The following is a 23,165-nucleotide window of genomic DNA, read 5'->3' as shown; positions in this document are numbered from 1 at the left end:
AAGACTTATCCAGCCTGTCCTTGAACACTTTCAGGGATGGGACATCCACAGCTTCTCTGGACAAACTGTGCCAGTGCATCGCCATCCTCACGGGGAAGAACATCCTCCGAATATCCAATCTGAATCACTCCTCTTTTAGTTTAAAACCATTGCCCCGTGTCCTATCACTGTCTACCTGAGTAAGTAGTCACTCTCCCTCTTTTCTGTAAGGCCTGTTTAAGTACTGAAAGGCCACAATCATAGGATCATAGAATTTAGGTCGGAAAACACCTCTAAAATCGAGTCCAACCGTTATCCCAGCCCTGTCCCCAAGTGCCACATCCACGCTTCTGTTAAATCCCTGCAGGGCTGGTGACAGGAGGGGTCTGGGGGGATGCCGGAGCATCTGCAGCGGGAGGGGGATGCAGCTGCCGGACCGAGCCCCTCCTCGGAGAGGCGGCGCCTGCGCCCGGTGACATCAGCCCCGGGGACCGGGATGCTGAGCCCGGCTCGGGGAAGGCGGATCCCGCTCCGCTTCCAGCTCCGCATCCCGACAGGGCAGAGGGGGGAGCGGGACGTGGCCCCCCTCCCGTGACCCCCCCGCGGCCACCCGCGTCCCCGCAGGAGCGGGGGGTCCCTGCGGGCGCTGCGGGGTGGGTGGCAGGGGATGCTGCGGTAGCAGCCACGGATGCTCGCCCTGCTCCTCTCCCTGCACACCCTGGGCCGGTCCCTGGCCATGGCGAGCGCGGAGCGGCTGACGGTGCCCGAGTGTGTGAGCCGGGCGGGCGGCTGGGCGGGCGGGGGCAGCGCCCGGGAGCACCGGGGGGTCTCCCCAGGGGTGAGCACCGAGGTGCGGGAGGCGCTGGAGCGGGTCCTGCCCGCCTTGCGCCGGGCCATCGCCCAAGCCACGCAGGCGACCACCCCCGAGGGGCTGCGGGCGGCCATCACCGAGGTGTTCCGCCTGGTGGAGGAGGCCTGGGGGATGCCCGCGCTGGGGAGGGACGTGGCCAAGGTGCTGTGCGATGTGATCCGCCTGGAGGGGGGCCTGGACCTGCTGCTCAACCTGCTGTATACCGCCGATCTGGAGACCAAGTGCCAGGCAGGAAAACTCCTGGAGCAGATCCTGGTGGCAGAAAACAGGTGAGTCTGCAAAGAACCCCCCCGCCCTGCGAGGCATAGCCCTCCCCACCGCCCCAGGCACCGTCAGCTCTTTCACAGGGTCACAGAATGGTTTGGGTTGGAAGGGACCTTATGGACTATCCAGTTCCAACCCCACACCATAGACAGAGACACCTTCCACTAGACCAGGTTGCTCCAAGCCCCATCCAATCTGGCCTTGACCTGCCTACACCCATCTCACCCCATAAATTTCCCTGCTCTGGGTGCTTCCGGTGCATCAACCCCCTCGGATCTCCACCATATCCCCCCACACCCACCACTTGCACTGAGGGTCCCTGACTCATGTCCAGGCAGTGGTATGAGCTGCTCCCTTCCCCCACAGCTGGAGGGAGGAGGACTGGCCCCAGCTCAGGGATGCTGGTGAGGATCGGGGTGCCCCCCTCAGCCTGGGGCCACCCTCTGTGATCGAGCTGAGTCAGTCTGGCTGGCTCAGAGCATCTGACCCCAAGGACAAGACGCAACTCCCCCTTAGCCATGACCGCAGCGGGAGGAGGAGGACAAAGCCACTTCTCAGAGACTTCCTGCTGCTGACCAGGGCTGGAACGGAACCATAAGGAGGGGGCTGGCTGGTGCGTGGGCCTCAGAGCCCCCCAGCCCATGGCCCCTCGCTCAGACACATGTGCTGCTGCCCAGGACAGGTGAGAGGTGCTGGGCTGGCTCTGCCAGAGCATGGGCACAGGTAGGGTGGGATTGTGTGCCTCCACGCGTGTGTGTGTGTGTGTGTACAAATGTGTGCACAAAGGTGGATCCTGTCACATCCAAATGCACAGCACTGCTGATAAAGCATCTGCACAAAACCCACCCTTCCAACACCCCAAACGCACTCTGCCAGCTCTGCTCTCCCTTGGAGCACCCCAGCCCAGCCGTCCCCAGCCAGGGGTCTGGAAAGCACGTGGAGGGAGCCTGGCCAAAGAGTTGCTCCAGCTTCCTGGGTGATGTCTCTTGCTGTAAGGTTGTGGACTCCCAGCCTGGGCCTCACTGCATGCACTGGCAGGCAAAAATAAGCGACAACCAAATTAGAAAAGCCCATTAGGGTGGAATTTAATCCCAGGAAGCATCACTGGCACGGTCTGCATTCAGCACTCAGCTTCTTGGCAAGAGAAAGCATTTGCTGGAGTCGCCATCTCTGCTCCAGGAGCAGTTCATGGGTCAGGGTCTTGGAGAAGCCATGGGCCCCAAGCCCCTTCCTCCCTGCAGCCTGACCCACCATCAACCTCCGATCGACAGCAGGGAGGTGTGGGGTCCCCCCTTGGATCCAAGCCTCTGGCTTACAGACCTCTTCCACTCCGTGCACAGCAGCAGTGGTGTTTAGCTGGGAGCTGGACCAGCCTTGGCTCCATCTGTGGCTGCGGGGAGTTGGGGACCTGGTGGGGCCGTGTTTGTCATCCAGCTCCATGTCCGAGTCTGGGCTCGAAGCCAGACCCAGGCTGAGGGCTTTTTTTTTTTTTCCCAGAGCTCTCCACAGCATTTCCTGTCAAACCCACCCCAAGGTCAGCGTGAGCCCTGTGGGTCACAGGTTTCCCAGAAATGTTCTTTCCGCCTGCCAGCACAGAGGCTGATGTGTCATCACCCCACCGCCGCTGGGGACCAAGCGTGGCACTGCCCTCATGAGCAGCACAGCATGGGGCATCTGTGCCAGCACTGCCTCACAAACCAGGCAGCTCCATCACAGCACCAAGCAGGTGGTAAGGGCAGAGATGGAGCTGCTACTCACTTCAGGAGAGCTCATGGAGGGCAGCCAAGAGCCCATCGCAGAAGGTGGTGAGGCACTGCCAGAGGCTGCCCAGAGAAGCTGTGGCTGCCCCATCCCTGGAAGTGTTCAAGACCAGGTTGGATGTGGCTTGGAGCAAACTGATCTAGAGGAAGGTGTCTCTGCCCATGGACGGGGGTTAGAATGAGATGAGCTTTAAAGTCCTGTCCAACCCAAACCGTTCTATGATCCTGATTTCCCCCTTCCTCACTGTGTTTTCAGGGCACAGCCCCATTCAGGTGTCACTTTAAGACCATCCTAGCAGCACAGGGCTCCCAAGGACAGCCATGGCCAAGCAGCAGCTGGTGGCCCTTGGCCACCTGCCCTGGACTCTTGCTGTCCTCTTCCAGGAAAGCACAGGATGGGGGAAACAAACAGCTTTCCTCCAGCTGCCATCATAGGACAGGCATCTCTGGCACTCACTCGTCCCTGTAGACAGGGGTGTGTGGCTGCTCAGCCAGGTGTGAAAGCCCTGTCCTGGCAGCTCTGCTTAGCGACGAAGAAGTTTCACCCCCTAACAAAAAGCAGTTCACACACCTCCAGCAATGCTGACACAGCAAATGCATTTCCAGCCTGACATTAGCTTCCCCTGCCTGTTAATTGCTATGTATGTCCTACCTCAAGCATGTGAGCATCCAGTGAGGTGGCCCTGGGCTGTGCACTCCATGTCCTGTCCCGTCACAAGCTCTTCCATCAGACCCAGATAGGTTTTTCCAACACCAGTTCTTCCAACACAACCTGTTGCATCTCACTGCGTTGCATATCTGGCACCTGTGTCCCACAGGGAAACACCTGTCTGTCCTGGGACAAATGCCACTGAAGCATGGGGGAGTTCACATGCAAGTCACTGTTCTCACTCCTTGCACATCCATCTCCCCTTCACCTTCCTGTCCCTCTCCTTTCCGCAGGGATCGGATTGCTCGGATCGGCCTGGGCGTGATTCTGAACTTAGCCAAGGAGCGAGATGTTCCCCAGCTGGTGCAAAGCGTCTCTGGGATCCTGGAGCACATGTTCAAACACACTGAGGAGACCTGTTTCCAGCTCATCTCTGACGGAGGCCTGGATGCCATCCTGTACTGGTGCCGCTGGACGGACCCCATCGTGCTGCGGCACTGTGCCATGGCCTTGGCCAACTGTGCCATGTACGGAGGGCAGGCCAACCAGCGCCTGATGATCGAGAAGAGGGCAGCAGAGTGGCTTTTCCCTCTGGTGTTCTCAAAGGATGACGAACTCATCCGGCTGCACGCGTGCCTGGCCATCACGGTGCTGGCCACCAACAAGGAAATCGAGAAGGAGGTGGAGCGCTCGGGGACTCTGGCTCTGGTGGAGCCGTTCATCGCCTCGCTGGACCCGGAGCGGTTCGCCTGCGAGATGCTGGGCAGCAGTGACAACGTCCAGGGGCGGACGGCGGAGGACCTGCAGCAGCTCGTGCCCCTGCTGGACAGCTCACGGCTGGAAGCCCAGTGCATCGCTGCCTTCTACCTCTGCACCGAGGCCACCATCAAAACCAGGCAGAAGAAAACACAGGTAAAGGGTAGGTTGGCCTGAAGGAAGGCGATGCCAAAGGGAAGGGTGGCCACAACTGCATCTTGGTGTCTTTTGCTCCCCTGTGAGCTCACCAAGCACCCTGGTCCTGCACACCTGGCCCGGCACAGCTTGTGGGGAGGAGGAGGGAAAGCAAAGTCTCCACCTTTCGTGTCCCCAGATTTTCGGTGAGATCGGGGCTACGCAGAGCCTGAAGAGGATAGTGTGCTACTCCACCAGCAGCACCACCTCCTCCCTGGCCAAAAAGGTGCTGCGCATGATAGGGGAGGAGGTTCCTCGGCGCATCCTGCCCACGGTTCCCAACTGGAAGTCCTGCGAGGTGCAGACGTGGCTGCAGCAGATCGGATTCAACAAATACTGCCAGAGATTTCTGGTAGGGCTCTGTGCCAGGGGAGGGACACGCAGATGGGCCCTTCTGCCCCATCTTGCAGCAGAGGTGTAACCTTTTCCTGAGACCTTTCCAGCCTGGATTTCTCTTGGCAGGATCACCAGGTGGATGGGGACATTCTGCTGAGGCTGACAGAGAAGGAGCTGCAAGAGGATTTGGGGATGGACTCCAGCATCACTCGGAAAAGGTAAGACTGCCACCAGGGCATGTTGGACTCTCTCATGGCCATCACCACAGTGGCAGAGCTGGGGACAAGGTCTGTGCATTTCCCTTCTTGCAAAGACAAGAACAGAGATCCTCCAAATGCAAAACCTGGACTGCCAGGACTTTTCCACTGCACTTTGCAGTCCCAGAGGGATTTCTGCAATGGAGCCAGTGCATGGCAGAGGTGTTGGATGGAGAAAGACCACCTATGGCACTGGGCATGTGGGTTCCTGCAAGTTACTTAGAAAGACAGGAACTTACCCAAGCTTCTCCTCCCTTAGCTGAGCTTCTCACACTCCCACACCCGAGGACCAGCACTCCCATGCAGCTGTTCTCTTTTCTACTCCTTTCGCTCATCCTTCACCACAGCATGGAGCTGCACTCCCTCCTGGGCAGATAAAAGATGTGGTACCACATGTCTCTAGGTTCTGCCTGGTGTCTCAGCTCTCCCCTTCCCGCTCCACACCGTCGTTTGTTTCTCCGCCAGGTTTTTCCGGGAGCTGACAGAGCTCAAGACCTTTGCAAACTATTCCACCTGCGACCGCAGCAACCTGGCCGACTGGCTGGGCGGCATCGACCCCAAATTCCGGCAGTACACCTACAACCTGCTCACCTGCGGCATCAACCGCAACTTCCTGCACCGGGTGACGGAGCAGCAGCTGCAGGAGGACTGTCACATCAACACGGGCTTCCACCGCGTCCGCATCCTCACCGCGGCCAGGGGTGCGGGCACCGCCACTGCGGGGCAGGCGGGAAGGGGTGGATGAGCACTGGGGGGTGTTTGGGGTGAGCTGCTGGGGTTTTATTAACTTTTGGTTTCTGTTTGCTCTGCCTAGAAACGCTTCACTCCCCTATAACACTGCAAACCACGTCTAACGGGACTGATGTGTTCATCAGCTACCGGAGGAGCACGGGGTCGCAGCTGGCCAGGTGAGTCCTGAAGGCAAGATTGTGGTGCTGGGCTGAAGTCCAGAGCAAAGGCATGTTATCAGTTGTGGGAAAAACGTGGAATGGGGAGGAGGGAGGTGCTGCCAAAAGCCACAGAGCAAACAGGGACAGCACGTGCCATAACCCGCACAGTGAACAGGCTAATTCCCAGTCCTGTCACTGCCACCTTGCTCCTCTTTGACACTGACTTACCCTTTCCTCAAGCTGTGCTCTTCGGGGATCACAGCAGGGAGCTAATGGTCAGCTCCCTGTGTTCTCTGCATGTGCCCAGACAGCTGTAAGCAGGCTGGGCTGGAGCTGGCATCTCAAGAACCGTGCCATTTCCTGTGGGATCCTCTTTGCTGCTCCTCTGTCTCACCATATCTTAGCAATGGGGTGGGAGAGCATGTGAAACCTCTCCTCATGGTGCTGTCCTCTCTTGCCACCAGCCTGCTGAAGGTCCACCTGCAGCTGCACGGTTTCAGCGTGTTCATTGACGTGGAGAAGCTGGAGGCAGGGAAGTTTGAGGACAAGCTGATCCAGAGCGTCATGAGCGCCCGCAATTTTGTGCTGGTCCTCTCACCAAATGCACTGGATAAATGCATGGAAGACCCCGAGTGCAAGGACTGGGTACACAAGGTAGGAAATGCCATCAGGTGGGAGCTGGGTGGACACTGGAGCAGGAAGGGGCTGGTGATGGGCTGACACAGGCCACAGCCTGAGCACCTGCATGTTCCTGCAGGAGATCGTGACAGCCTTGAACTCTGGAAAGAACATTGTACCTGTTACAGACCATTTTGAGTGGCCAGACCCAGAAACGCTTCCCAAGGACATGAGGGCTGTCCTGAAATTTAATGGTATCAAGTAAGTAAAAGCCATCTGTGACTTGAGGTTACTTGACACCTGGAGAGAACACCTTGCATAAGCAGTAGCAAAGAGCACAAGGACATTGGGAGAAACAGATGAGGGAGGCAGAACAGGTCAAAGGAGCAGTGAGTCACTCCAGAGCATGCAGGGAGCAAAGGTTCCCACTACAGCTCTGTTGCTCGTGTTGTGCTTGTGGCTGCTCTGGGTGACAGAGCTCCCCATGCCAGCACTGCTGGGAGGACACCCTTCCCTGTGTCCCCAGCCCTCCAGGCAGGAGTGATGCTGGCAGGTTTTGCAGTTCACTTGAATTCCTCTCCCCTCTTGCTTCCCCCTCATGTGTCCCAGCCTGGCAGGGCATCCCACAGCATCCAGTGTTGCTCCATTTTCCATGGGCTCCCAGCCCAAATGAACAGAGCTATCTTGTGGCATCTCAGGCAACAGAAAAATTAAACCACATTTTCTCCTCAAACACAGGTGGTCCCATGAGTACCAGGAGGCCACGATCGAAAAAATAATCCGCTTTCTCCAGGGCCGCTCTTCCCGGGACTCCTCGGCTGGGTCAGAGAATGGGCTGGACTGCTTGCTGTCCGTGGGGCAGAGCTAGAACCAGCACAGCTGCCTCATCCCCCACAGAGACTTCCCAGGTGACCCCTTTTTGTGTGGGTCCCAATTTGTCTCTCTTGACTCTTTCCCATCTTAGTATCCTGGCTTGAGAGAAGGCCTGTGGCTCATTACTCCCTCTTCACCCTCCAAATACAAGCCCTTGGACCTAAAAGGTCGGTACTCACTCACACAGCACCTGGTGAGCCAAGTCTGGGTGGACTCCAGGATGGATAAATTGTCTTCCACATCCTCCTGTGGGACAGCAGGACGTGCAGGGGGTGTGAGGGAGACTGGCACCATCCAGCCCCTCACAAGCAGCTGCAGCTTCCCCCAGAAACACGTGCAAAGAGGCAGGATCTTCTAAGGGCTGAAAACTGGGGAACTCGTGAGGATCCATTGCGAAAGGACACATGGGAGAGAAGAACAACTGACAGGAAATGGTCCATAAGCACCGTGTGGCTCTGCTTGTGCCATGGCAATATCCTTGTGGTCAGCAACTGAGAGCAGGAAAGGGCAAATAAAAGCTAAGCCCTAACAAAATCCCTGTGTTTGGCAAAGATAACACACAGAGGCCTTCTGAACTGCTTTCTCTTTTCCAGTAATGTCCCTTTATCACAAGAGCTCAATCCCTCCTCGAGGGCCTTCCACCTCCCAGTGCTGCAAAACCACTGTGTGCTCTTAACTCTGGCAATGCAAGTTTGGGGTTAGACCATGTGAAGTTTCTGCAGGATCTCTCCAGAAGTGCTTTTAAAACACCCTCCTTCTCTCCATCTGATGTCTCAGCTTCACCACTCTTATCAGGTCTGTACTTCTAGGGTGTGGGAGGCTGGACAGTGACTCTGGAAAACATATCTCCATGCAGATAGGCAAGATGCTAATTGCTGTGCTGTACTCATGGGGTTATTATCCACTGGCTGTATTTTATTCTGTCACTGCTCCACATCACACACCCCAACAGCCCTGGCTGAGCTCCTCGGGGTTGTCCCTACTCACTGATGGATGCAGTACCAAGTAGCATTTGTTTCTTTCTACCGAGCTCTTCTCAACACCCACAGGGGCTTTTTGCAGCTACTCACCTTAAAATATCAAGGAAGAGTAAAGCTGATGCAAAGGGCTGGCAAAAGATGCTAGGAGTGAGCCGCTGGGACCAGGACTGGCACTGCCTGCTGCTAACACTGCTGGTGAGGAACCACGGGCATCCTGACACAAATCCCTGAATTCCACGCTCCCAGCCTTGTCCTGCTTCTCCCACCTGCTTGGAGGGCGAGCAGCCATTTTGCAATTAGGAGCAGGAATTGCATCTCCTACCTAAGTTTGTATTTTTTAATGCAAAGTGAGTAATGCAAAGAGACATTCTTGTTCAGAGCATGGGCAGGAGGGAGAGCACGGAGGAACACGGAAAAACACCAGGCTGCCCTGATGCTCTGAAGACCAGGCTGCTGCATCACCCTGCAGAAGCAGCAAGCTCCTCTTCCCATCCCTGCTCAAGATAACTCTTTCAGGAGATAAAGAGGAGTCTCAGCTACCTTGTCCTCCTCCTGGCTCTCCCTGAAGCCTTGCTGCCTGCCTTAACTGGCAGGAACACAAACACGTTTTCTTCTGGCTTAGACTCATGAACATTTCAGGGAAAAAAAAAAAAAAGAAGTTAATTATGGTGCTTAATCACAGCTTTATGGATAGCTCTTATCAGCCCACAGTTAATGGCATCTTTGCTCTCCAGTGAAAGGTTAATAGCCATATCTGCCCAGAATCCCCTAGAAATAGAATCTATCTTATCTGCAGATTAAATATGAAGAAGCCAGCAGATGAGCTCAAAGGTGAATCTGCTGAAGCAAAAAAGCCACTTGTGAGCTGCTTCAGGGAAAAGTCTTGAATAACTGATTGAATGTCAAGGCCTCCATGGCCACTGAAGGAGTCCCACACAAACAGTTCTAAGGATTTTTCTCCCTACAATAATACCCACTAAGATTATTGCATCTTGTTTCCCAGGAGCTCTGTAGCAATTAACCTCCTCGCCCACTATTCAATGTGGAGATTTACTTATTCTCTACAGCTCAGGTGACTCACCTGGAACAAGATCCCATCTCATGCTCCAGCTGCCCAGACTGTGACTCCTCCTGTTTCTCCATCATTATCTTCACCTTCATGTACTCACCCTGCTCCTGGCAAAATATCTCGTACCCAGCCCCCTCCAGCTGGAGCACTCTCAAGGAAAGGAATTCTGTCCTCACCCTCCCTTCATTCCTTTGCTATGTGATGTCAAAAGTGTCTGGAGTTGTTCTATCAGGAATTATTAATAAATCTGGTTTACACTCTAAATCCTCACCTCATCTCTGTGTCATGGGCTTCTCTTTCTGCAGCCTTCTCACACTTGCTCTCCCTTGCCACCATGCAGCAGAACTGACATTCCCCAGGCACCATTCCCTGCAGGACCCCCCACTTCACCCTCACCTTTGCATGGACTGATGTAGCTCCCTGCAGCCCCAGGGACTCCACCTGCTGCCCACAGTCACCACACATGGCTTCTCTGTTGTAGTTCTTGGAGGACAGCCTAGAAAAACTTTGCTTTAATTTTTTTAATAAGGCATAATAGTTCCTATTGAATTTCTCCCCTGCAAGCACACTGGCACAAGCAGGGGAGCAGAGCCAGTACACAAGTTCCACCTCACTGCACACTGAGCAGCCGCTTGGATTGGCATCCATGGAGCCCGTGGTAGAGAAGAACTTTACTTCACAATCAGTTCAGCCACAAACATCTACCACAACACTCACAGCATGCCCTGTTCCTCAGGGAGGTTCATTCTGGGCTTAGCCCAGCAATCAGACCCGTAACTCTTATGTCCTCTGGCATTCCCACACAGAGCAAGTGGCGTAACACCAAGTTCTTTAAGCCTCTCTGCTTCTCTACCTCCTGCTTCTCTACTCCCCAATTATCTTGTTTTTCCTCTCCCCCGTTCCCCTGCTTTTGTCACAAACTCCTAATGGATGGGAACAAGGCTGTGTATAAGCATTTCATATTTACTTCATACTTAAGGACAGGTTTTAGACAAAGCACTCCCGCAACCTTTACTCGGGTGGTCAGGAAAAGTAAGTTTTGGCTCCTTGCAAGTCCCAAACCTGCATTTTTCCTGACTTGTGACTCTCACACACTCATTCTCCACAAGGCAGATAAATTCCCACTGCTGCTTCTTTACTGCAAAGTCTTCAATAAAGGACAAAGCATAAAAATAATGGAGAGAAGCCCCGGAAAGGGCAAGGACAAACGATATCAACAGCTGCACAAGAAATCTGTCATTTTATGAGCCATAAAAGAGAATGGAGGTTTTATTCATTTTGAAAGTAATAGTAATGACATTATTGCAGGTACTTGAACAGCATGTGCAGTGCAGTGTACACAGAACTGCTGGTTTATGGCACTTGGAAGAAAACAGGATTGCGGCAATACAGGCAGTGCTTTGAAAGGAACAATTCTAAGCACCATGAACATGAGATTTGCCTACTGGCATCAACAGATCCTGAGAGAGGCAGCAGAACTGAGGTCACCAACATGAAGTTGTGCCCCGTACAACAACAAAAAATTAACTTTAAAGACACTAGTCCCACACCAGCTCATCACTACAGCACAGTGTATTGGTGAGGAAGGACTCTGCCATTAGCACAGCAGTGATTTCCCAAGACACCAGGGCACATCTACAGTGTAAGGGGCTTCACTTAGGGGGGGTCCAGTTTGGCAATTTTAGCCTTAAGTTCATCAAACTGTCAATTAAGGCACTGACAGGAGTTGCTTTGATGATCCTTGTGGGCTCCTTCCAACTCAGGATATATTCTGTTTGCGCTGTAGTATTCTCAGACGATCTGTTACTTTTTAAAAGCACCTTTGAGATCCTGGGCTGAGCTGCAAACAGGCAGGACATGCAACTGGCACTCCTACAAACGCTTCATGAGTTAGATCCTCTTCCTAGGACACCTTTAACTTGCAAAACTGAAGCTGGTTCAGTCAATAAGGACAGCAATAGCACTCTTGTGCTAAACTAGCCCTCTCCATAAGGATTTCTGTGGGAGCTTGGTCTGGCATGTGACACTTGTAGGATTTTTACAGGCAACATGCTGATCCAGATCATGGATCTTCCTCCTCAGCAGTACACTGTTGGGTACCTCTGCTTCAGTCTGGCTCTGCAGGCTTCAGTCCATGCCTCACTCACACCAAAAGCTCATCTGCTACATACTGCAGTACTCAGAGGGGAATGTGTTTGGCAATTAAACCAGAACTCAGTCCTCTCTCCCCCTTAAAAGCATGTCACGGTGCCTTCTCCAAACCCCAAACCACTAACCAGCCTTGCAAATGGCCCACAACAGCTTGGTTGCCTTTTGGGTCTCTTGGGTTTTCTCTGACAGATGAGCCAATACAATGTTGAGGAGTTATTCACATCTGCAAATCAGGTTCCTCCTGTAATCAGAGCCATGATTTCCAACTAGCTGGCATTTAAAAGTTAGTAGGGGCAAGGAGGGTGTCCCTCCCACACTAATCTGTGCTTTGAGGGAAGAATAAAGAACAGTCTTCAGGTGGACACTGCTGTGCTGGCCAATTCTTTGTTGCTAAGTTGCTGCTCCGCCTTTTGCAGGGGATGGGGGAGCATCTTGGAAGTGATTGTAGTCATGTTTTGAGTCCCAGATTTGAATCCACCTAGGAAAGAACAAACAGTTAGAACCTTTGAAGGCACACTGGGATGTCGCTGAATTAAGTGAGTTTTAAAGTTTCAAAGGAACAGAACGAAATGACCCTGACAAGAGCTGTTGCACTTCTACAGCAAATCCCAACACATTCCTTCTCCCAGAGCCTTCCACGGGATGCTTTCTATCACAATACAACTTTTGCTTTAATTATTAAAGAAATGACAGGAAGAGAGACTGCTGAGAGCTCTATCTCTCCCATAAAGGAGGACTTTCAAATTTAGCTCCAGATTTTGGATTCCACTGAGGGTGGAGTGAAACTTTGAAGCATTCTGAATATTTGCAGCTACATTACTCAGGCTGCAGGTTTATCCCTAGCACTCAGATTCCAGAAGAAATGACCTGCATCTCTGTTTACTGGGGTACCAAACACCCTCTCATAAGCTCAATTGAAAATATGCCTTAAAAACTGTCTCTCCTAAGAGGAGTAAATAATATTTTCCACGTGGCATTTCACAGGTCCTGTGGCAAAGTTCAGAAATTTGAACTAAATTACCCAATGATAGCTGCTGGAATAAGAAGGATTATAGCCCCGAAGAGAAACGGGAATCCTCTCATGAAGTGCAAGGTCACAGGGTAGAGAGAGTTGAACACTCCTGTAGCCACGAGGGAACACAGCCCTTGCACGCAGGCAACAGAAGCAAAGAGAGCACCTGGAAAAGAGATAAGAGATTAATGGTGAGATAGACAGGTGGTTAATGCCTGCAAATGGCTTTAACACGTCACCTTCAGTGGGATTCTGTGAATCTTCCTAAGGGTTTGCACTTCCATCAGAAAACTGGTGTGTGAGTATCAAGTGTGGTAAGCTGGGACACAGAGTTGGCCTGGCAGGTTAAACCTGTCCCACTTGCTTCTCTCTGTAGCCAGGACCATCTCACCAACCTGCAGAATTGGTATCGCCTGGGCTGACCAGGGATATTATCTATCAGCTGGATTGTAAATGCTTCAGACTAGGGCTATATAGATCTGTTTACTGAAAAGCATATCTTATCACTTGTTAAATATTAAGTACAGCAGAAGACAGCAATTTATAGATTAAGCATCATAATCTGGTGTCGAGTACGCACCATCTTCATTCTAAAATAAGAAACATGAATTCTGAAAAATCCCCTATTGATTGTTGCTACCTCAACTCCCTCCTCCCTCTGCCTCAGACACATTCCTATGCCATGTTTCACAGCAAGTGCACAATCTCCAAATACATTATTGGACGAAAGGCAAATATGCTCCTCCTACAGGTTATCCATGATCTTTTACCACGGTCAATGATATAACCCTCCAACAACATCTGGTTCTTCCCCCTGTTACTGATCTACAGAGAAAAGTTATGGTCAGGAGAATCACTCTTTTCTCCTTGTTATATAACCCATTTTAACCCTTGCTCCTTGTAAACCTTTTGGAGATGAACAGATAGATGAATGAACCATTCCTGCAAATTCTTTTCATCTTGCTTTCCTTGTCCTCATCTTGAAAATGTAGCCAGTGTAAATCAATGAATGACAATTACTCTGAAAAAAATAAAATGCTATCCTGGCTCTGAAGGCAAGTGCAAGGACACAGGAGTCCACAGGAACCACAGAAGTCCTAGCTTCCTCAAACGTTTTGGTTTCAGTGTTCCAAGAAGACAGTGTTTCAGGACCTGGCTTAAGCACACCAGCTAACTCCTTACCCTGTTCTGTCTCGCTGACCAGCTTGGAGAGCTTGGATCTGATGACTGGAGTGGCTGCCATGGAAAGGAACAGAATCCCATAACCTGTGAGCAAGATACAGCACATTAGGGAAAGCTCAGCTGAAAAATAAAGTCTCCAAAGTCAGTCCCAGAAATCTGTAGCTGCAGGCAGTTTCTCCCTGCTGTATTTAGACTCAATTCATCCTCCTAGATCCTATAATCCACTTTAGCCTGTGTCTGCACTGTAATACAGCTCTGGGAAACCCAATATTCTAGGAAATATGGATGCACGTTCAACTTTAGTGTTTGGCCAGCATTGCCATTAGCAAGACACAGCTTTGTTGGTGCACAGGGTGAAATGGAGGCAGAACTTCCTCCATGTGCCCTCCTGCATCTACTGGCATCTCTGCGCTAAGCCTGAAATATAAGGATTTAAGAATTCAGCATCACCTGTAAACATCAGTGCTGTTGTGGTAGCGAGAGAAATCACAACCAGTCCGGCAATGTTCGAGATCAATGCTATCTCTGCCACCCAGCTGTCTTCAAGGCAGAGCTGCAGCAGCCGCAGCCCTCCCAGGCTGCTCAGGTAAGCCAGGTAGTTGGCAGCGGAGCCGTACCCGATGAGGTCAGAAGCCCAGCAGAGAGGAAAGCCAAGCTCATACAAAACAAAGAGGTCCTTCGCTCCAAAATGCACTGTGACAAGAAGGAAAAAAGCCAGAGAGTAAAGAGCGAGCTTCCACCTGGAGCTCGGGTGCTCTGGGGCCGTGTACAGCCTGTACACAGCCTTGTAATGGCTGAGCGTGAACAGCTTGGCTGGTTTCCTCTGCTTCACTGACTCCCGAAGGCAGAAAGCAGCATAGAGAGTGGCAGCAAGAGGGGCAGCAAAGGCCAGCCAGAAGGGGTTGATGTAGCCCTGGGCCTTGCGCCACTGGCCACCACCGATGCTGGCCAGCATGCCCGCGCAGCCCAGGCACGCCTCGAGGATGGCCACCCGGAACGTCCGCGTGCGCCTGTCACTGGTGTCGGCCACGTAGGCAAAGCAGCTGGCCAGGATCAGGTTGTAGTCTCCTGTCAGGCCACTCAGAAGGCGTCCCACGAGCAAGTAGGCGACGTGCAGCTCCAGGTACATGACCAGCAGGTAGACGGCCGTTTGCAGGGCTATGCCCGCTGCCGGTAGGATGAGCGCCGGACGGCGGCCCACGCTGTCGCTCCATGGTCCAAACAGAGTCACCGAGAAGAGACAGACAAAGAAGCCCCCCAAGTTGATGTAGAGGTTCCAGTGGGAGACCAGGGCTTCCACCTCCTGCAAGAGAAACAGGTGGCTGAGGGCTCTCAACAGCACCCAGTGCCACCCTGGGCTCTCCACTGCCCCGCTCTCCCCAAGCTGCCCTTCCCCTCCGGGCTTCCTGATCCTCTTGGGGCTCCACTGTCTCCCCGGACACCCCACTCCTCCCGAGCTCCCCTCTTTCCCTGCTCCTCCCCACTCCCATGGATTCCCTGCACCCCCAGGGCTCCCCTCGGACCCCCTGCTCCTTTTGGGCTCCTGGTTTATCCACTCGCCCGGCGTCCCCTCTTTCCCCTGAGCTCCCCGCTCCCCCGGACTCTCCTTTTCCCCGGGACTTCCCCGGGGCTTCCCCGGGTCACCCCGCTCCCCCTGGGTGTCCCTTCTCCCGCCGACTCCCCACCTACCCCTGAAGCTCCCCTTTCCTCTGCTCCCCTTCCCTGTTCCTCCCTGGTCCCCCAGGACTCCCTGAGGACTCCCTCGTCCCCCCTCTCCCCCGATGCCCCCTCACCTGCTGCAGCGGGTCGGCGACAGCGCTGCTGTTCCCGCAGCCGGCGGAGTCGCTGCTGTTGTGGCGATGGTAGCCGCGCTCGGCGCCCAACCGGTCCCACAGGTACTGGGTGGTGAGCGGGCCCTGCAGCCCCACGGACACGGTGGTCAGGAACAGCACCGGCTCGGCCGCGGGCAGCAGCGGCGGGCAAAGGCGGCGGCGGGCGGGGGGCGCCGAGGGGGCGCCGGGTGGCGGCGGCGGCTCAGCCATGGCGGCCATGGCGGGGCGGGAGCAGCGCGGCCCGGCCGGGCCGGGACAGGGTCCGCTCCGCCCGGGCCGGGCCCCTCCGCTCCGCCCCGCCGCCCGCGGGAACCGGGAGGGTTCAGCGAGTCCCCAGGATCCCTCGGTGTTGCCGCTGCAGCGACTCCGGTGATAAAGATGCAGCGCTCAGCTCCCCCCCGCCTTCCCCCCCCCTCGCCGTGTGTTGTTTCATAGAATTGTTGAGGTGGGAAAAGCCCTCTGAGATCACGGAGACCGACGTTAACCCAGCACGGCCAAGGCCACCGCTAAACCATGTCCCCAAGTGCCATATCCACACACTTAAATCCCTCTAGGGATGGTAACTCCGCCGCTGCCCTGGGCAGCCTCTGCCAGGGTTGGACAACCCTTTCCGTGGAGGAATTTTCCCTCACATCCAATCTAAATCCCCATGGCATGGCTTCATGCCACTCCCTCAAGTCCTGTCGCTGGTCACCAGAGAGGAGAGAACAGTCCCTGCCCCTCCTCTGCCCCTCATGAGGAAGCTGCAGACCTCGATATGGGCTCCCCTTGGTCTCATCCAGGCTGAACAAAACGAGTGACCTCAGCCACCCCTTGTTCAGCTGCCCCTCTAACCCTTATAAAGTCCTCCCTGAGCCTCCTTTTCTCCAGGCTGAGCCCCCCCAGCTCCCTCAGCCGCTCCTCATCAGACTTGTGCTCCAGACCCTTCCCCATCTCCGTTCCCTTCTCTGGACACGCTCCAGCGCCTCAATGCCTTTCTTGTTGTGAGGGGCCCAAAACTGAACCCAAGGTTCAAGGTCTGGCCTCAGCAGCGGCCAGCACTGCCCTAGTCTTGCTGGCCACATTGTTACTGGTACAAGCCAGGTTGCCCTTGGCCACCTGGGCACACACAGGCTCAAGTTCAGCTGTCAGCCAGAACCCCCAGGTCCTTTTCTACTGGGCTGCTCCCCAGCCTGATGGTTGAAGAAATTTAAATGTAAACCCTGTTTTTTCTTCTCTCCAAACAAAGCAGAAGTCAACATTTTAAATGCAGTCGGATCTGTGAAATGTTGTAGTTAGCAATATGTGATCACTTATATTAATTCACAGCACATTAGAAAACACTTCTTTCTATAAAGGACAAAATAACTTATAAGCTCAGTTAATAAAAGAGGCTTTGGCTGTGCTGTTTGGTTTCCTATGAGGTTTGGTCTGTCTCAAAGAGCAGATCAGTGAGCAAAGACCAAGTTGCTGTTAAAATTCAAAGCACGGGATTCAGAGTGTTAGATTAACCCGTTTGTATAAACTGTTCCAAACTAATGTAAATTGGCATTGCTCCTTTGACAACTCCAAGGGACTGTTAATAGGCCACAGGCAAAGCTCAAACAAGACAAACGTAACACACTTAGAGAGCTCATTTCTAGCATCTTTGCAGGTATTGTGACTCACGTGACAGAGGAAACGATCGCTGAGGACATGTTGCTTCTGAAGAACAGGCACAATTCATCGGCTGAGACCCTTCCACGTTGTTATTTACACTCCACGGATGAAGCTGCAGTTGGAGGCCGACCTTCATGTTACAGAGATGCAAAAATGACGTGTTCTTTTAGATTTTCATTGCAACCTTAGGGCATTAGAGTAAAACGTAGAAAAAAATACCTTGCTGTTGGCTGATTTTGCCACTACACATTTTCAGACACTAATTAAACATTAAATGGATGCAAAAATGTGGGGGAATATAATTCATTTGAAAGCTCTTTCTCGTTCTTTTTGTATTAAGGGTAAAATGCTAAAGCTCTGTTTGTTGTGAGCAATATGTCCAAGTCAAGCTTGCAGCTCTGGCAACTGAAACCCCCCTGGTTTTCCATCATAAGCACATTGTTGAAAGAAAACAAGCCCTGGCAGAAAAGGGAGAGAGAAACAGCAGAAGCTTTTTGTGGAGCCGACATCAGATGACCTAATGTCTGTGCTTCCCTTTTTGTATCTCTGCTTGAGTAAACTATAAACAGCGCCAAGACAGTTTATACCAATAAAATGGAAATGTTATAATCTTTATCTGAGGCATGCGCTTGTATGATCTACCAAATAAAGCCATCGAAGTGACATTAACGAGACACCAAAAAACTTTGGTTCCATTCCTGTGTATTTACAGATTCAAGTAATTCACAGCTTGTATTTTGGAGGTTTCCTGCAACTGGGACAAGAATTGCTGGTAATTTCCCCATAGCACCTTTTTTTTCTTTACTTTTTTTGCCCCCAGTACATCCTCCAAGTTCCCAAAGCTGTGCCTATAAACCTGCAAGAGCTGAAAGGTGAAACAAAAAAGCCCAGTGTCTGCAAAGTGATGCCCTGTAGCCAAGTCTTTGCCAGTCCACTAAGATCTAGGGTAAGGACTGTCAGTCCCTGCATGCCAGGAACTTGATGTGGCACCTGGTGACAGGAGCTCTGCCCAGTGGATTTTGCTACCCAGACTGAATTTCTTAGTGAACACAATGATGTTTATATAACATTTTTCATCGTTGTTTCTAATGCCTGTATTTGATTATTAGAGATGCAGATGTGGTTTTCAGGGCTCTACATATTTTTAAAGCAATTTTCAACCCATTTTGGAGGGAGCAGTTTCCCTTTTTTATAGGAGGAATGACAGTACCTATTCAAAGATGATATTATTAAAGACAAAACCATTAATATTTTTTTAAAATTCAGTACTTTCAGTTTGCTTTTAATAAATTTACTTGGTCTACAAGGAGTTAATTCTGTCCTGAACTGTCCACCTTTCAGGAAGATTTCTTAAGAAAGTTCCTGGTCTGACACACTTTTGCTGTCTCCTCCCTTCTTTGTTCTCTTCCTTCTTTCTCCGATTACAGTTCCAAAATCAACACCCAATCTCCTGAGGTCAATGGTTAATATTCCCCAGTGTTTATATAGTCTCCAGCAGCAGATCCCAGGCCTTTCAGCACTGGGCTAGCTCCAGCACCATGGCTGGCATCTTGGAGATGATCCTGGCCTTCAGGAAATACCTCATCATAATTTTAGTACCCCTTATCGCTCTTGCTCTTCCTCTGGCGGTGCCTACCAAGGTAAGAATTTTTTAAGTTCAATTTAAAAGCCAAATCTCTGCATCTCAGAGCTGCTCCTTGTAAGTGACAGAGTGAACAGAACGCACAGATTCTTTCTCAGAGAACCTTCATTTATTGCTTGAAGATGTCTTTTGGTTTTTCTTTCCCTGATCAGACACCTACAGATATTGGGGCAATGTAAAAGCAATGATGGATGAACAGATACATGTGTCATTGCATCTTCTAGAAGAACACTCAGTGACATGTGATTGGTGACTTTTGTTTTTGGACTAATTTAGCAAAGGACTTTCTATGCTGAAGATTCACACTTAGGTGTGAACCTAAGTTCCAATCTAAGCTTCAATTTAAACTCTCTTCTGACTTTCTAACAGTATCCAGTCCACATCTTCTTTTTCCTTGTTGTCACTGCCATCTAGAAGAGGCATTTTCCTTGGTCAGAGGGACAAGGCATTCTGACACATAAGGAGAAAAACTATGTATTTCACTCTTGTTTTAGCATATTTCTGTAAGAACCTTCCCAAACAAGGATTTTAAATTTAAAATGCCAAGTTTTGAAGACACCTTGCTTAGGGTACCTTCAGAAAAAGTTAACCACAAGCAGTTGTAGTAATAGGACATTGATCATTTTGATCCCTGATCTGGGACATTGATCACTGATCATTTAAACAGAGCTCTGTGAGCCAGCAGCCTGCCAGCCTTCTGCTGCTCCTTCACTCTGGCATGTTTCTCACACTCCCAAGCTCTTCATGCAGAAATATCTCATCTCTGGCCTTCAGGTCTCTTATTACAGCCCCAGGATCTTGAAATAACTCGTCCCAATCTGCCTCTCCTGTCACTGCTCTTTGGACGTCCAGCTGTAGCTCTTTGCTCTCTGCCTGTGCCTGTCTCCTGATCCCTGCTGACTCCCCCTTTAGAGTCTCCTTCTCCAAGCTTCCTTCTGCACTTCACTAACTCTTCCCTGCCTGTCCCAAAGCTCTTTCCTCCTCACAGCTCTGAGTGTTATTGGAGACTTTAGAGCTCTGACCAGGAGGATTGCGAGCGTGAATGATAGAGTGGTACTGGCTGGAGGTGCAGTGTGGTAACTGTTCAGGCGTGGCACCTCACTCTCTCACTAAGTAAATAAAATAGTTTAAATCATTACTTAAAAGCTTACTAGCAGGAAAAACAGAAAAAGTACCTTTTTTGCTAGACAACTTTTCATAGTCAAAAGAGTTCCTGACGGGAAAAGAGATCTGGATCAGAAGAGTTCTAAGAAGCCAGAGAGAGTTTATTTTTTTTTATCTTGAGGCTACAAGTTCAAGCTCACTTGCTGGAGGCATTGTTACATACAGTAAGTCCATGGTGTTACTTGTGGAATGATTTGGCAGTCTTGCCTCAGTTCCTCTGCGAAAATTACTCTCTCTGGTTTCTACGTAGTCAGCAACAACACAGAAATTTAAAATGTCCTGGACTTTTCCCTTTGCAACCTGTAAGAGGATTTTTTGGGTTAGAATTGTGCACCGTGGCAATGCCGAGCAGGAAAAGCTGGTGCCTCCATGTGCAGCAGTGATGTGAGCAGGCAGCTCACAGGATGGAATTTCACATTTTTCTATTCTGTTGAGCTATTAACCTGCCCTATAATGACATAGCACTGGACACCAAACTATTATAATTGAGAGCAAACAATGCTAAAAATTTTGCTTAAGGACAGATAAATGTCCTTACAGGAAAACTGACTTTGTGAAAAACCTTTTCCCCACTTTTACCAAGAGCCCGTTCACAGCAGGATGGAAGCCAATAACACTGTGCCTATGACATTCGTCCCAAAGCCCTTCTAGGGTCTCTCAAAAGGCACCTATAGGTGTCTTTTAAAAACAAAAATGGATAAAAAGGATCATCAAAATGAAACATTTCTTTCAGTGCTTGATGGGATGGATAATTAATGTTCTTACTGCTCCCCCCTTCATCCCAGTCACCAGCTCCATAGCCTCCATGCCACGCTCAGAAGTCCTGAGCGTGTTCTAAAGCATCACAAATTCAATCCTGCCAGCCCTTATCCCAGCTCCTTGTTTTAATCCTCTGTAATCCAGCTTCAATAAGCATCCCTGCGATTTCATTCATACTGTCCAGTATATTTTAGTGGACATTCTTTATCCGAGTCCAAACAACCACGTTTTGCTTCCTTTAGATTTGCTGTCACCCATTATTGCGCGAGTTCCAAAATGAGGAAGACACAACAACCTGCAATATAACTTCTTCTAGCTTTCATCCCCAGCCCAACCATATGAAAATCTGTTGTGACAAGTAATTCTGAATCTGACTGTCTTAAACATTTTTATATAAAATTTGGAGGGGTTGTCCAAAGCAGAACTAAATCAATGTTTTCTCAGAAGATGAGTAATGTGAAATAGGGAATCATACTTTCATCAAACAAACAAGTCAGTGAAAGCTGAAAGGACCTGTGACCAGTCTGTCAGTGAGCCTTTCAAAGCCTCTACTAAGCTAAAAATCCAATGAAAAATTGTAAAATATTTACAGTATAAGGAATCCAGGCTATTTAGATTAGTTGGGGTTCACCTGTGCCATATCCTGGAACACGTGAAGCAGAAGGTGAAGAAGCCTTGACTGGATCATAATTATTTCTACAACTCAAGGACATAAATACAGAATATAACACCATCAGCACAATCACAAATACTGTGCAGTGACTCCCAATCCCTTATCATGAAAGGTTCAAAGTCATCCATTTGTTTCTTTTCCTAAGTTAATATTTTTTCACCCCCTGGAGGATTCATCTTTTTCTCAGAGTTCTGACAAGGTTATTGAACGGTTTGTCATTTGATTAAAATCTGCATAGGTCAAAGGATACATGGGAGACAAGGACAGGAAATAACCGTTTCTCTAATCCCTTTATCAGGCAATTATGGGGTATACCTTTATGGGTATAATTTATGGGGTATACCTTTATCAGGTAATTATGGGCTGTTGCCTTCTGGAAGCCCAAGTGCCATGTACAGTGTGTTCTGATCATGTCTCCTCTTCCCCTCTTGCCCCCCAGGAGGCCGAATGTGGTTATGTTATCATAGTGATGGCACTTTTCTGGTGCACAGAAGCCCTGCCATTGGCTGTCACAGCTCTCCTGCCCGTCCTGCTGTTCCCACTAATGAATATCATGGATTCAACAACAGTAAGAGATCCTACTCCATAGACATTGGCCTATGTGTTAATCAGTGATTAATAAGCTTCTCTTATTCAGGGATTATTTCCCATTATTATTATTATTATTATTATTATTACTACTACTACTACTACTACTACTATTATTATTCCACTGCTGTTACACAGGGAATTGGGTGTCTTCTTCATGGAATAGAACTTGCACGAGCCTACAGTGAGCTCTGGGTGGAGCTGCTAATCTGAAATCAAAGCAAATTCACTGTTCAGATGCAACCCAGAGTTACTCTGTGCTAATGGCTTTGGAACAACCTCCCTCAGAAAATGCCTTCTCTCTTGGCTTCTTCTGACTATTTTCTCTCCCTTGTTCCATGCTACAGGTCTGTCGGGAATATTTAAAGGACTCCAATATGCTTTTCATTGGGGGACTGCTGATGGCCATTGCCATTGAGAACTGGAACCTACACAAGCGTGTGGCCCTGAAAGTCTTGCTTCTCACTGGTGTCAGACCAGCCTTGTGAGTAACAGTCAAAAAAATATCATGGGATAAAGGACTTTATGGCATTAGTCCCCATCTCCTATGTGAATCTACAAATCATAGCCTACACACGCTTTCCTGCAGTCCAAGTTAGTGCCTGAGCTAACCTTGCAAATGGGGATCCTGTGATGTGCTACAGACCTGGTGTGCCTTTTTTTGAATTCCAAATGGCTTTAGATGGAGAAATAGCAACAAGAGAGTCAATGGTGGTAAGACACAGCTTCAGACAGTCAGGAAAGACTACAGATGAAACACAGCAAACATGGACTCTCTGCCTGCTACACTGATTGCCAAGAGAAGAGAAAACATGAGGATGCTTGTTTGGAAAACAGCAAGTGTTTTCCAGACTAGAACTCTAAGCTATGCAGAGCACCCTATTTAATCTGTCTTAGCTCCTAACAAGAGGGAATACTGAAGGAAATTACAAAGCAATAGAATAAAAATGCATACAAGATAAACCCCTTTCCATCTCATGTAATCTACATCTCATCTAAAGAATAATTTTGAGGCAAATCACAGAGT

The 23,165-nt window shown here is 50.5% G+C and overlaps 3 protein-coding genes and 1 long non-coding RNA gene across 8 annotated transcripts in view; 2 read left to right on the top strand and 2 right to left on the bottom strand.

The window, feature by feature from the left end:
• The first annotated feature begins 399 nt into the window (after nt 1-399).
• SARM1 (sterile alpha and TIR motif containing 1) lies at nt 400-9,867 on the top strand. Of its 3 annotated transcripts, XR_003535450.1 has the most exons (10): nt 400-1,119; nt 3,817-4,435; nt 4,614-4,826; nt 4,937-5,028; nt 5,533-5,768; nt 5,882-5,975; nt 6,422-6,611; nt 6,715-6,836; nt 7,314-8,623; nt 9,496-9,867. XR_003535450.1 is itself a non-coding variant. In XM_027690729.1 (9 exons), exons 1-9 carry the CDS (start codon nt 668-670, stop codon nt 7,441-7,443), a joined length of 2,148 nt encoding a protein of 715 aa, XP_027546530.1. In that variant the 5' UTR covers nt 400-667; the 3' UTR covers nt 7,444-9,867. The 3 variants fall into 3 exon arrangements, 2 of the variants coding, with proteins under 2 accessions (XP_027546530.1, XP_027546531.1); XM_027690729.1 differs by having other exon boundaries at nt 7,314-9,867; XM_027690730.1 differs by lacking the exon at nt 400-1,119 and adding an exon at nt 1,439-1,796 and having other exon boundaries at nt 7,314-9,867.
• An 866-nt stretch (nt 9,868-10,733) lies between these two features.
• Nucleotides 10,734-15,884, bottom strand: SLC46A1 (solute carrier family 46 member 1). The gene is made up of 5 exons (XM_027691211.1): nt 15,636-15,884; nt 14,293-15,145; nt 13,843-13,926; nt 12,670-12,826; nt 10,734-12,126 (listed from the first exon to the last, which is right to left on the bottom strand). Exons 1-5 carry the CDS (start codon nt 15,882-15,884, stop codon nt 12,039-12,041), a joined length of 1,431 nt encoding a protein of 476 aa, XP_027547012.1. The 3' UTR covers nt 10,734-12,038.
• A 60-nt stretch (nt 15,885-15,944) lies between these two features.
• LOC113971139 overlaps nt 15,945-23,165 on the bottom strand; it is a 22,641-nt gene continuing 15,420 nt past the window's right edge. For 2 of the 3 annotated variants that reach the window (XR_003535453.1, XR_003535452.1), the window contains exons 2-3: nt 20,301-20,418; nt 15,945-17,442 (exon numbers count right to left, since the gene is read on the bottom strand). This is a non-coding gene — a long non-coding RNA (uncharacterized LOC113971139). The remainder of the gene's footprint in view (nt 17,443-20,300; nt 20,419-23,165) is intronic. The other variant, XR_003535451.1, reaches the window with a different exon arrangement.
• Nucleotides 18,819-23,165, top strand: part of LOC113971138 (solute carrier family 13 member 2-like) — an 11,917-nt gene continuing 7,570 nt past the window's right edge. Inside the window, exons 1-3 of the mRNA XM_027690739.1 lie at nt 18,819-18,952; nt 21,990-22,118; nt 22,486-22,622. Coding sequence (XP_027546540.1) covers nt 18,851-18,952; nt 21,990-22,118; nt 22,486-22,622 — 368 coding nt within the window. The 5' untranslated portion in view covers nt 18,819-18,850. The remainder of the gene's footprint in view (nt 18,953-21,989; nt 22,119-22,485; nt 22,623-23,165) is intronic.

The sequence above is a fragment of the Neopelma chrysocephalum genome, unplaced genomic scaffold (genome assembly GCF_003984885.1).
Source record: "Neopelma chrysocephalum unplaced genomic scaffold, ASM398488v2 Primary Assembly neopelma1_82, whole genome shotgun sequence".
NCBI lineage: Eukaryota > Metazoa > Chordata > Aves > Passeriformes > Pipridae > Neopelma > Neopelma chrysocephalum.
This window is presented reverse-complemented; position numbering and strand designations above follow the sequence as displayed.